The sequence below is a fragment of the Xiphophorus hellerii genome, chromosome 8 (assembly GCF_003331165.1).
Source record: "Xiphophorus hellerii strain 12219 chromosome 8, Xiphophorus_hellerii-4.1, whole genome shotgun sequence".
Taxonomy (NCBI): domain Eukaryota; kingdom Metazoa; phylum Chordata; class Actinopteri; order Cyprinodontiformes; family Poeciliidae; genus Xiphophorus; species Xiphophorus hellerii.
In genome coordinates, this window is record NC_045679.1 from 10,870,392 (window position 1) to 10,884,202 (window position 13,811).

At 38.2% G+C, this 13,811-nt stretch overlaps 1 protein-coding gene across 4 annotated transcripts in view; it reads left to right on the forward strand.

The window, feature by feature from the left end:
* The window catches only part of palm2akap2 (PALM2 and AKAP2 fusion), an 80,241-nt gene that overhangs the window by 2,106 nt on the left and 64,324 nt on the right, over positions 1–13,811 (forward strand). For all 4 annotated transcript variants that reach the window (XM_032569381.1, XM_032569380.1, XM_032569382.1 and 1 more), the window contains exon 2: positions 6,394–6,445. In XM_032569381.1, coding sequence (XP_032425272.1) covers positions 6,394–6,445 — 52 coding nt within the window. The remainder of the gene's footprint in view (positions 1–6,393; positions 6,446–13,811) is intronic.

The window sequence follows — 13,811 nt, forward strand, 5'->3', positions numbered from 1 at the left end:
TCCACGGTTCCTCTGACATCATTATTAAAACACCTAGCCGCTATGGAAATTAACCAACTTTGATCTTCTTCACCCATTGACGCATCTGCATAAAAATATTGTTGCAATTAGTTGCTCCTAGAATCATCATTTAGTGACAGGAAAAAGCTTTTTGAGTTTCAGTCTTTGGCAGGGTTGATCAAGCTAAAAATTCCCAGACCACAATACACCAGATCCCTTCCCATTTTTAAAAAACACATTTAAGCCGGACCTGAGATGTTTTCTTTCCACCTCTTTGTGATTTATGCAAGAGGTGAGCCAGTACAATGAATCACCTGCTAAACTGCTGCGGCTCCGGCAGCAGTGGAAAGCAGTTGTGAAGTGGAAATGGAAATGAGCAATGCTTCATAAAATACAACGTTGCTGGTATTAGTCGTTAGTACAGTGATGTTGACACTATTTATATAAGCAAAATGTATGGACATCTCATGTAGCTGATTTGGCACAAAGAAATAAGGAAGCTTAAAGACGGACTTGTGTTAGCAACCACATTCTGGAAACGTTTTGTGAAAATGTTTCCTGACTGCATACGATTGTTTAGTAAGTTAAATGTGATTTTTACAACAAAAAACTCCCCTTTCTAAAATAAGTTCAAATCATAATAGACACTCTTTTATTTAATTTTCTATCCCAATGGGTTCTGACTTTTTGCAGTAAATTCAAAGTCTGAAGGCATCTCACGTCATCAGATATATATATATTTTTTTACCCCTCCAGGGGGTCTTTTTGTGGGCTCTAGTGTCCCTTATATGATAGTAGGCTGACAGGAAACTGGGATGGAGAGGGAGGTCCGAGAGTCGAACCCGCGACGGCCGCATCGAGGACTCGAGGCCTCCAAATATGGGTCGCGCTATCCCCTACGCCATCACGCCCCGTCATCAAATATTTTGATTTTATTTTGTGAGGTTTCTTTTTTTTAAAACAAATGATTTATGCTGATTTCATAGTCTGTGACTTAACTTCAACTGCTTGCAAAGCTTTTTATGGTCAGCAGATGCTGAGGAGTTATTGAACTTGAATGACAAACCCTGAAATATTTTTATGCTTAGTCACAACCAAGTTTCAACCAGGTGTCGGGGAGCTCTTTCACTGACAAATCATTGACTTTTCTTAGCACACTCTTTGAGAACCACACCCATGAGGCAGGCAAGAGAAGTGCATTGAGGCGTGAAACAGACGGGCTTTACTGGTGCATCAATAGTTAATAATGTCTTAATTGTGAAAAAGGGACTCAAGTAGGACCCATGCTACTGTTCCTTCACTTCGTCTTTTTTCTTCTGAGATGCTTCTGTTAAGTCCTACAAACACGGCGCAGTTTATTCAACAGAAAGATGAGATCGTATTTGCGGTAAAGTGGACTGCAGAGGCCACAGAAGACCCATTTGCTGATGCTATTTATTAAACAAGCAAGTATTGAAGGGGTACTAATGGGATAAATAATGCATATCAGATCTCACAGGATCCCTGCTGAAGACAGGCAGAAGAAAAGGAAAACCTTAGCAGCATCTTACATTTCATTATTTTCCTTTCATTGGACAATTACATACAAAGCAGCACATTCACAAACCGAAACACTGACGCAGTAAAAGGGACTAAGCCAATTCCCAAATAATAAAAGTAAATATGCAGGGTCATGAAAACGTATGCATATAAAAAAGACACAAAAAGACATTTTGATGCTAAAGAAAATGCTGAGGTTGTGACAAGTGTGATGGCTGGGGACGTCGGCCCCTTATCTGCATGCAACTCATCTACTTTCAAGAATGTTTTCTGGATGTGTGGATGTTTTTCACATACGAGTTCTCTGAAATTCAGTCACTTATGTAGAATCTCTTGTAAAAAGATGTATGCTGTAGTTTAATGGACTGGTCTTCAGAATATCACCATGAGTTGTACTTGTACCACAGTTTGAGAACCATGAAAGTAAATGTTACACAAATCTGCATGGCTAAAACTCTGCAATTAGGTTTTCTGATATAACCAATATTTTTGCTGTTGATTAATGTGCATCAAATTCTAAAGCCATCCAAATGCAAAAAAAAAACCAAACTTGAAAGTGTTTCTGTTTCCAAACTACTTTTTTCTGCTTCTATTTTAGGGATGTATATTTCAAATTAGGTTTGACCAATATTTTCAGTTTTGCATTAATCCCATCCACCTCAGACTGATTAAAAATGTGTGACATAACCCTTAACTTTATCTCTAATAAAAAGCATCCAATGATATGTCAGTTTCAACGTAGTTAGTTGGTAACAATTTGCTTGTTGTTAACAATGGATTGTTAACAGCATTTTAATGTCGTTAACAATCCATTCAAATCTTGCTCTGCTCTGTCGCCAATGCACTTTTCTTCTGAGTTCCCAAAAGGACTTCCAGGTCTACAGTCCAAAAGGCGGAGGAGGGCTATTTAATTAATGCTCTTGTAACTTTGTGTTGTCAACTAACTAAACGATCCGTCTCATCTTAAAAACTACTTAATTTTTACTTCAAAACAAGAGCTTCAAGGTTAAAAAATGGTGGCCAGGGCCAAGAGGAGGTACAGTAACTCACCAGTAGAGTACTCCGCCGGAACAAACAGTTCCCCTCCAAAACAGTTGGTGGCAGTAGTGATATATGCTTATACAGCATATATTTATAAAGATAAAGGTGTGTTTATTTGCTTCAAGAAAATATTTTGTTGTACTGCAAACTGGCTTTGGTGCCGATCCGTTCCTGAGTGAGCGGCCTGGTTACCCTACTAAAATTTGCTGCCTCAGCCACTCTGTAGAGTTTGAATATCATGAGATCTTAGGACACAAAAATAACTGACTTGGAAAAAGAAGACATTTATTTTTTCCCTTGTTTGTTGATGCTCAAAGTTTAATGCGAAACTGTGCACCAGAAAATGAAAAATGTAAGAATAACTATATTCCAAATGAAGAAGAGAAGACAAAAAAAACCTTGTTTTTTAAAAAAGGTTTTATTGTGAAGTACTTAAAGACATCCAGACATAGCTCAACTTCCATCAGTAATGTATAAAGTATGAATGAGATCAAGGTCTGGCAGTCTGTTGCCCTAGAAATATGTCTGCTGGAGTTGTTTTAATTCGCCTCCTCCTCTTTTCTCTCTTTTTTGCTCTTTAACCCTAAACTACTACTTTCCTTACCCTAAACGAACCTAACCTCCCCCTAACCTTTACGACAAGCCTTCAAGGTTTAATAACTGATACATGAGGGCTTTATTTTCATTCTCATAACGAATATAAAGTGGCACTTGCAGAGTAGTGTGAACAGATTTAGGTCTGCTTGAAAGGAGTTATTTTTACCACACATATACACATACTGTACCGTACAGTAGACTGTTATGTTGTAATAAAAAAACAAATCTCTAGTAAAGAGTAGACGTTCTGTCCATGAGTCTGGGGTACATTTTTTAGTAAAACTGAAATGTAGGAGTACTGAACGCAACACACAAATACACAATTTGTCTGACTTTCTTTCTTTGTCCTCATTGGCTCTTTGCCTCTGCCTCCTACTCGCGCTTTGCATATTGTTACACTTTTCTGTTTGTGTGTGAGAGTTAATGTGTGCGTTTTCCTGCCTCTAGTTCCACATCTGGAGGTCATTACCTCTGGGCTGGGATTGGTTGAGGCGGGCAGGGGGAGAAAGGGGGGCGAGTTGGGCTGGCTGCGCAGTGAGGTCACCGCCTCGTTGTGGCGACGCTCAGGAACAATGATGCCGTTGTCTCCAGTGACGACCCGCCGGCGTAGCTCACCCCAGAATGAAGGGCTTAAAGAGGGAGGAAAGGTGACCACATTTCAGTGGATGAAGATTTAGGGGTTTGGCACAAGCTAAGGGGAACAACACCTCAGAAAAAAATTAAAAGTTTAATAATGCATGAGACAAGAATTTTTTATTACAAGAAAAAGTACAGAGACTCTTGGAGATTCTGTACTTTTACGACAACTATAGTGTAAAATTTATCCACCCAGTCCAATTCTTTTCATATACCTGATAGTTTACATATTTTACACCATGCATAGTTTGTTTTTTTGTTTTCTGAATCTGTTCGAGAAGTAGTTCCAAACAACAACAAAAAACTGAATAACACTTTCTTACTTTAGTTTGAACACTATTAAGCAAATGTCTTTCTTCTAAAACTTGGTTCAACCCAGTTGGCCAACACCTTATTTTCTAGGTTCCATCCATCCATCCATCCATCCATCCATCCATCCATCCATCCATCCACCCAAACATCCATCTATCTATTTAACTAACACTTTTCATCAAAATGGATCTCAGTGCTTTTACAAACATTAAACAATCAAAAAAATCACGCCAAAAATGCTTATCTAATTAAATCAAGTGACTGTTGGACAATCAGAATATCTGGCATTGGTTTAAATGACCACTTTGGGTCTTAACCCATACTTGGTTACCTTTTTCTTAACTTGAATTATAAGGAATGTTTATTCTTTCCTATTTCACGTGTAAAATGAAAATTGTAGTTTATGTATAACTGTTTCATCATTTTGCTGAAATGCATTTTATTGTTCCACCTTCATCCTTTTTTTTTTTTTTTGCTGTTTTCTCTCCCTCGGAGTTAGTCCCTGGCTGCTATATTTTAAAGTGTTTCTGCTCCAATGTGTGTGTGTGTGTGTGTGTGCGTGGGTGTGTGTGTGTGTGTGTGTTACATGCTTCTGTATTCCCAAATGGGTAAGCAATGTCTACAGCTGCTGTTTCTCCTTATAAGGATGCGTGTCTGTGGAAGGAGACGTAGAGGTAAAAATTAGGGAAGAGGAACAGAAAGTTGGCGACTGATAGGAAGAAGGCAGGTGCATGAAAGGGAATGAAAACAGGATTGTGAAATAAGATAAAGATGGCATAAAGTAAGGGTTTGGAAAGAGAAGAGGGGTAGGTGAAACTCAGGTGAACAAATTAAAATATAGGGGAATAAAAAATGAAAGACAGGCTATTGTGGCCCATTTTCACAAACTTTCTTTTGTTTGTGTATTCCTAAAATTTTGTTGGTCTGAGAAAAGGTTTAAGGCTTTTCTGAGACACTGTTTTATATAATTTTCCTAGGAAGCTCATTGTCTTACACAGCCAAATATCACTATCTTTTCTTTTCTATATTATGTTTTTTCTCAGGAGTATTTTACTATTTCAGTTGATAAATGTACAGTAGACTGCTGCTATAGTGGCTGAGTTATACTTCATTATGGCTTTTAGTTGAACTTTAACAACTTTTTTCAGTTGTTATTTATCTATTTTTGTTATTTCGAGTTCTTTCGATTAAACAAATTTAACAAGTCTTGGTATTATTGGATTGTAATGGACTTGCTATTGTTTTGGATTTGACTCCAAATGATTTGAGCTTTTAAATGTACTTTACTTAAAGTTTTTGCATATTTTAAATTTCAGATTTGTCTCCTGCAACTAATAACCTTTTGAAAACATACTTACTTGGGCTAAGGATCGGTGGCTTGCATGTTATTCATACTTATGTCATAAACAGATGGCAGAGAGTTCGCATATAAGATTAAGAAAAAGCTCCAATATTATGCACAATGTACAAAACCATAAATCATCTAAACATTCCAACAACAGCATGGCATGTATTTTGCGGTCACCGTGTTCATCATGGGTCTTTATTAACACACTGTTGTCCTCTTTTTGTTCATCACAATAAAAATAGATAGTTTTAAAAACCAAATGGAGGTAGCTTCCCCTCCATAAAATGAAAATAAGAAACTTTGTACCCAGTGAGAGCTATAGGAGTCTCTACACCAGCTCTTTTTCTACCTCTTCATCTTTTATTCAGCATCTCAAGCACCTTCCTTCACCTTTCTAATATGAAAAATCGCTTGTCTCCCACAGTTTTCCTTACATCTGCAATTTTCTTCATCCTCTCCCCAATTCCCTGGGTTTCTTTAACCCCATCGTTCTCTTTCTGTCTCTCTCTCTCCTCTGCTTCATCCCTTTCTCAGCTGCTCCTCCCAGCTGTTTAATCACACATGGCTCATGCCTAAAGAAGGGGGGGGGAGAGGGTGGAGGAAAAAGAGGGGACAAATGGGAGGAGAGACGAACGGAGCAGAAGAAAGAGTGGGTGACAGAAAGACAGAGAGAGAATGTGAGCAGTGGGCTGAGTGTGAGGCACATGGCCACCGAGTGAGAGGTCTTTCATTCTGCTTGGATTATAACTGAGGAAGGAAATCATCTGGATACTCCTCTTCCTCCTTGTCCTGCTCTACCTCTTCTTCCTCACTCCTCTACTTCCCTCCCTTCACCGTCTCTGATCTCCGAGTTGAGGGACTCTTTGAGAATCTCACCTCTTGTTCTTCTTTTACCTCCCTCTCCCCTGCTTCCCCTTCAGGATGTCGTGTGAGGAGGCTCAGCTCCACAAAGAGAGGCTGCAGGCCCTGGCGGTGAGTCTTTGAAACTCTCACTTTTCACGTCACTCTGCTCATTTTTGCTCTCTTACGATGACCTCCGGTCTGTTTGTTTTACCGTCTATCTGTGAAAACCGAAGGGACTCCGGGGTGGTTGGACATTGCATCCAGGTTCTTTCAGTGTCTCACCTCAGAGTTCATGCGGTCCTTTCAGCTTCTGTGCTTCTGTCACTAGTTCTATGTATTATCTGTCTTGCAAAATAACCGAAAAAACCTTTTCATTTTGGTTTTTGCTTGTTTATTTGTGCAAAAGTTCAAATGTTGACCTAAAAAGTGAATGACAGACTCAGGAGATTTCTGTATGAATGTGCACTACTGGCCACTGAGTGCGAGACTGTTTAATTTGATACTTTACTGAAATCCTGGCTACAGAGCTAACTTGCAACTTTTGTCTGTTGTGTATCTTTGTAATTTCCACCTATATTTGCCCAGATCTTAATCTGTTGTGAAAGATGGAGTCATATTTATTTGTTAAACTGTGCCGCTGTCTTGCACTCGGGACAGATCCTGAACCAAAAACTCAAAGTAATGCAAGCTGGAAACCTTTCAGGATGACGTCAGGGTCTCCTACACGTTTTCCTCACGTTGAACAAAGTCCGTTCTTGTTGCACCAGTTGTAATGTTCTTTACTCCCTCACCAGCCTTCTGTCTCATAATCCTGTCCCATTTGTCTTGATATTTGTGTCCGTTTTGTTTTTTTTTATGTCTTATTTAATAGAAGGAGAATTAAGTAATGGAGACATTGGTGGAAAAATCAACTTTTCAGTTTTTGGTTTGGCCAAATGCTTGAAGTTTTCAGTTACATTGAGGTGGTCTCTCAGTAATACATTTGGATACTTACCGTCATGTGTAACGTTGAAATAAGTGCTAATGTTTGGCTTTGTGCTAATACAACTCGGAAGCAACAGTTGCACCAGACTTCACTGCTCACGACTAAATTTGGCACCGGTTAGAAACCACAGCGTAACACACACACACATCCCCACACACCCTCACACCCCCGCACACACACGTAAACAGAGAAGCGTGTGTGCATGTTTCTGTGGATGTATGGGAGGGGGGGAGAGTTGTTGGAGCTACAGAAGGAGAAACTATTTTGGCCACGTTGAAAGATGGCAGCCATACCAGCCTCCACATAAGACCTGAAGAGGAACAGAGTGGAAAGTTCTCACAGTTTGAAGAAAGGAAAACACGCTTGTTTTGTCCTTACAGAGAGTTTGTTGGGTCTTTGTCAGTGGAGCTGCAAGGAAAAGAATTATATAATATAATTTGAAGACGGTTCATGCTGTTCATTAGGCAGCGGACAGTATGAGATTCTCGTGATAACCTTGCAAAAAAGTATCACTGTATCTAGACACTGACTCACATGCAAAACAAACTTTTATAACGTGAACAAATTGCTTTTATTTAAAACTGCAAAATAAGAAGTATTTTACCGCTTCTGTTTTGATTGAAGATGGGCATATCATACCTAAAACAAAAGCAAAGAGTGAGTCGTGCACATGGACTGAAAGGCCTCTCAGACAGGAAGAAGCCAACGGCGCGTTTGGAGAAGAAAAGCAGGAAGCTTGTGAGGCTGAGAACTCCATCCCATCTGTGAAGTGGCAGCATCATGTTGTAGGCTTGTTTTGCTACAGGAGAGGCTGGCATACTTCCCAAAATAGATGGTATCATGAGGAGAGAATATTGTGTGGAAATACTGGAGCAACATTTCAAATGCTTTGGTGGAAATTGGTCTTCCAGATGTGAGGTAACCCTAAACATATCCTCAAATCAGTCATTTAAGGGAAGGAAAATTTATTTAGTGCCCATTGCCCTGATCCTAACTACAGACATTTGAATATAATTATTGAATAATCAGCAGATGTGTCACTCCCTTAGTTTCTGAAAGACCCATGTGTTTCTAAAGTGTTATTCTGTGCTCCTAGCAATGTGAAAAACCACTGGCTAATCTGACACTTTCTCTGGATCTCACTGAATCCAAACATAGAAGCGTTATGAAGGAAAACCAGCAGTTTTGAATCTGTATTCTCCTAAAACCTTGTTCCTGATCACTACCTCATGACCAGCTATGATAAAACCCTTTGAATAGATGCACAATGTACATAAGCAGCTCCCGTCTGTGACTAAGGATTTCATCAATATTTGATCACTCCCCTGAGATTTCCTTGTCATCACCATCAATTTCTGTCCTCATTAATACTTCAGAAGAACTTGAGCCAAGTAGGAAGCTTTAAAAGAATACTCAAATGTTTGTGAACCCTTTTCAAACATGACAGCAGTACAACATAAACTGGCATGTGACAATAATTCTGAGATTGAACTTTCTACCACTTTCCACCATGCTGGATGCTAAAGTATTGACATTAATAATAGTTATCAGACAGAAGTCATTGTAATGTTCACTGCAATGATCGGCCTGCATCATTCATAAATCATGGTCCTCATGGCTCTAAAATTCAGGCATAATTATACAGATAAAGTCTGCTTTACAATTGTTTTAAAAATTGAATCATTATATTTGTATACAAATTACTTATTTTTCAAACTATAGTAAATTGAGATTTCTGTTCTATCTGCTCTACTCTAACAAGAGAAGCATCAATGAGAATATTTTGAACATTTTTATTTTTTAATCTGTGTTCATGTTTTACTGTGAGAAAAATGCTTCAGCTGGTGGATTATGGGCTGCTGATTATGGGCTGCTGAACAGCTAGTCTGTTCATGCTAGCTGCAGCTTCATAATAATGACCAAATAAATGCATCTCTAAATGAACGCTGTATTAAATTACGGCGTGATATTCGTGTGGGTTTGAGGTTGGGAACCAAAAAATGCATGACTAGGCAGGTTTTCTGAAAAATAATTTGGAGTCACATTCCACAGGGAAGTCTGAATTCTGAACCAGGAACAGACCAGGGTCCACTGTGAACATAACTTACCTCCGACATTTGCTCGCTGCTAAGCTTGATGCAACATTAAACACTGAAAATATCAACATTAAAAACACTTCCTATTCTGTTATTCAGAAGTTTTTTTTTTCATATAGAGACTGGAAAAAGATAAATTTTCTGGGGAAGCGTGGTAAGTTGAGGTCGATTACGTTCATGGTCGGTCCTGGCAAAATTCATTAGGCATGACCACCGGCATAATTAATCTAAAAACAGTTATTGTGTTTTTATTTATAACTGTAGACCGTTCATTCTTTCACTGTGGTTCAGGTCTGGTTAGATGCTGAAGCAACTTAACCAGGCAGTGAGCTGTAATTTCTTTTCCCTCTTCGTTCAGAGAAAAGCATAAATTGTTTCTTTCTTTTGAGAGAAGAAATCAAAATTAATGTTATGTGTCAGCCAAACAGTCAAAACTCTCGCTGTGTTTATGAACATATCTCCTTTTGAGCAAGTTTCTGTGAACACTAATTGGTCAGATTAGAAAACAGCATTGATGTCATCTTGTTAAATTCAGACCCACAATTAGTTTGTTATTACTATGTAATTTTGAAAGCGATCTGGAGTGCTTTCTGGTCAGGGTGGCCAAAATACTTTAAGCGCATCTGCAAATAGGTGCTCGTTCACCAAAAACCTTGCATGTGGTTTCAGCATCAGCCAGTGAATGGTGAGCGACTCTTCGCTCTAATTAACCATTACCCAAATAGCCTTCCAGCCACAAGCAATATGACAACATACAGTACATACAAGAGTCTGTGTTTCTGCATGCACTCAGTCACTGACTCCTCTGTTGTGTTGTTATGTTTGTATAGATGACCTCAGCACTCTGGACTCTCAGTTGGCCCCCTAAAACACACACACTGTGTGCAAAAGACCCCAAATTGTCTGACGCCAAGTACAAAACAAGGCAAAAATGATATAACCCACATACACTATGATATTTAGCACAAACATGCCACTTTTTTTTTTTTTGCATCATCTTTAAAATCATAATCTCTCTGCACTTCAAAGTGTGCTATGTCTATGTTGATGCCTCAGGACTCTTACATGCAAGACTAATAGACTTTTGCTCAGAAACCCCCTCCAAACCACATACTAGGTTTATTTAAATATAAGTGAGGAATAGATCTCTGCAGGTTTTTCGAAAATGAAGAAATCCTTGTACAGTATATATTTAGTGAGGTGGTGGTGATTAGGGCAGGGTGAGAGTGAGCTGCTGCTGGCACTGCTGCTAGACTACAACATGCACTGAGATTTGTGATGGCAGCATGCAGTGGAGGGTCAGGGTAATGGCCTTCGATAAGTGTGTGGGGGGGCTGGGCTGCTCACATGCATTTGATGTTTCAGTTTGAGCTGTTTCCTCATACAGGCACCGACTGCACCAGAACCTTGCCAGTGGTTTCACAGATATCATCTGACACTAATAAATTACCAATTTCTGTCCACGTTATTGGTGAATATTCTGATGGAGTTCAAATTACATCAAGCGTAGGTTTGATTGGGAACACCTCAAACTATATCTTTTTAACTTATGAAAAAGATAATTTTAATGAAATTGTAATGAAATGATAAGCATGGGACTCCTTTTATCTGTCATTTACATCACAGTAACTGCAGGCAAAATATCCTCCAATTAATTTGTCAGACAATTTCAGAAATTCAATCTTAAAAAATAATTAGGTACAACACAAAGTATTTCTCTTTTAATAATAATGTTTCTATTATATATTATAATTTTTTTAGGGAAAAGAATCAATAATCAATGATTAAACTTGACTAAATACAGCCAGCATTGACCCATGCCCTGTTATTGTTGCTAAGGAAAGATTTTAACTTTTTTATGCCAAATAAGGAAAGCAATCCAACCCAAAATGAAAAACAAAATATCTTTGTCTTTTCAAAGGGAAGTGATGTGAGGTAATTATCAATAATCAGAATATTTACTTCAAAAATTACGAGCAACTTATTGAGCAGCAAAGATGAAAAACGGTACCACAGGGATTTTTTTCTTCCTGTTTTATTTTCTATTTTTTTTCCCATTATTATTTTGTGGCCCACAAAACAAATGTTTTTTTTTTTACCCTTACAATTTTGGCCTCCTTGGCAAAATCATACATTACCACATTTTTAGTTCTCATCAAGTCTCTCGACTTCATAAAATAATTTTGCAATAAGCTGTGTTTAACTGTGCTTCTGTAAAAATAAATAAATGCAATAATTAACCACACTCCCTTGTTGTACAAAGGACATAACATAACAGTTCCTCAGAAAGGCCCAAACTCAACTGTAAAGTCAAATTAAATGTTCCAAAACTGTAATATGTAACATACTGTATGTTGAAGGAAATTATTAGCCACTCTGGTGAAAATGTGATAAAAATAACTTAGTAATAGTATAATACTTAAGACAACTGGGCCTAAAAATACTGGATGGGGACCCGTGTTCATCTTGCCAGCACACAGTTTGCAGCACAGTACTCTAAATGTCCATACATCAAGGGTTGTGTTTTTGTTAAGCCTTTAGTTCTGTCTCAGAAAATTAAGAGTGCCTTGTAATAGTATTTTTCCCAAGAAAAGGTGTAGAATATTTTATCAACATGCTTTCCACGATACAGTCCCATGATGAAACAAACAAAAATCAAAAAAGGACATTCTCACATTTCTGTCTGATACATAAAAATATTATTTCTACCTTCTTTATTCATTTATCATTAATTATTGGCTGTTTAGAACCAGCAGAGACACTATAGAGCAAATTCAGGTTCTTGTATTTCTGAGGTTTGTCTTACAAAATCAGATCTGTTTAAACAGCTTCCCCAAAATTGTGTCATAGGTTGTGAATATTTGGCAGAGTAGATGCAGACTATTACCGACTGAGCAAACAGGATTCCAGGGCGCTAAAGGAAACCGAGTTTATTGACTTTATTTTATAGAGGAGGGGGATTGTGCTTGGGGCAAAGTCATTTAGAAAAAGGAAGAAGGGGTGTGTCGTATTGGGGAGCAAAGGGTCTCGGGCACAGCAGGAGTTACAAGCCCTCTAAAATTAGCAGCAGCTGTCCTGGACCTACTGGTCTTTTGGGTTTGTGAGTGTGTGTTTGTATGTTATTAGTGGCATACTTCTGTGTGTGTGTATCTGAGTTTGAGTGGGAGTTTTGCAGAGACGCGAGACACAAGAGGCTAGAATGGATTTCTTTATAACTTGTCACACTTTGGAAATGTATTCCAATTGTATTCTTGATTGAATAATATGCAGCGCCTTACAAAAGTATTTAAACTTCTTGAACTTTTTCATGTGTTTTCCTTATGCAACCAAAAATGTCAATGTATTTGACTGGAATTCCACATGACGGATCAGCAGAAAAATGCATATGATTGCAAAGAGAAAGGGTTACATGAATTCATTTTCAGAATGTTTTCTAATAAAGATCTGAAAAACATGGTTAGCATTCAGACCCCTGAGTTAAGTTATAAAGAATCTAGAAACTGTAATTTTCAATTCTCAGTCGACTTTAAGTCTTGAAAGTACGTTAAATTGTAGCTTTTCAGTGATACTGTCATGGTACAAAGTAAACCCTTACCCAATCTTAAATCTTTTGCAACACCTCACAGGAATTTTCTTGCATTTACCTCCCTCCATTTTCCCTATCAGCTCTGACCAGATTCTCCGTCCTTGTTCAGAAAAAAGTAGTTCTGCAGCACAATGATGCCTTTCTGTGTGCTGTGTAGGGTGTTTTTTTTCCTGCCACATAGCAATTTCCATGTACGGGATAAAGTTTGGTCCCATCTAAAGCTGGACTATATTTACAATTTAGGCAACTTCTTCAGAGGAGTTGTGTGGGGTTTTATTACGGGTTCCAAAGTAAATAAAATGGATGCCATGAAAGACTGTAAGAACATCGTTTTCTCAGAATCACAATTGAGTATGTTGATGTTTGTGGTTATGATGTGAAATTATGTGGGAAAGTCAAAGGGGTGAAGTAACTTTTTTTTAAGACGCTGCGCAATGCAAGCAGAATATTGACAGAACTGCAACTAAAAAGCTTGAAAAGTAGCAAGTTCTCAGCAAAACACCGTAGCCACATTCATTAGAGCCATATGTTTTTTTGTTTTTTTTATGTTTGTATATGAATTCCAAGGAGCACACAGTTTATTTTCTCCCTTGCTGGACTTCTTGCACATAATGACCACCTGCTGCTGTAATCGTGTAACATCAGCATGCGATACATTTCAGCAATGTGCTGACTTGGCATTTATTGATACGACTGTTAGCTGAGGAGATACCAAATTAGCATGCTGTTATTCAAATGTAACAAATACAAATTTCTCACAAATACTTCCTTTTGTGAGAAAGGAAGTATTTGCATTTGCAGCAAATACTTACATCAAGAGTGGTGAAA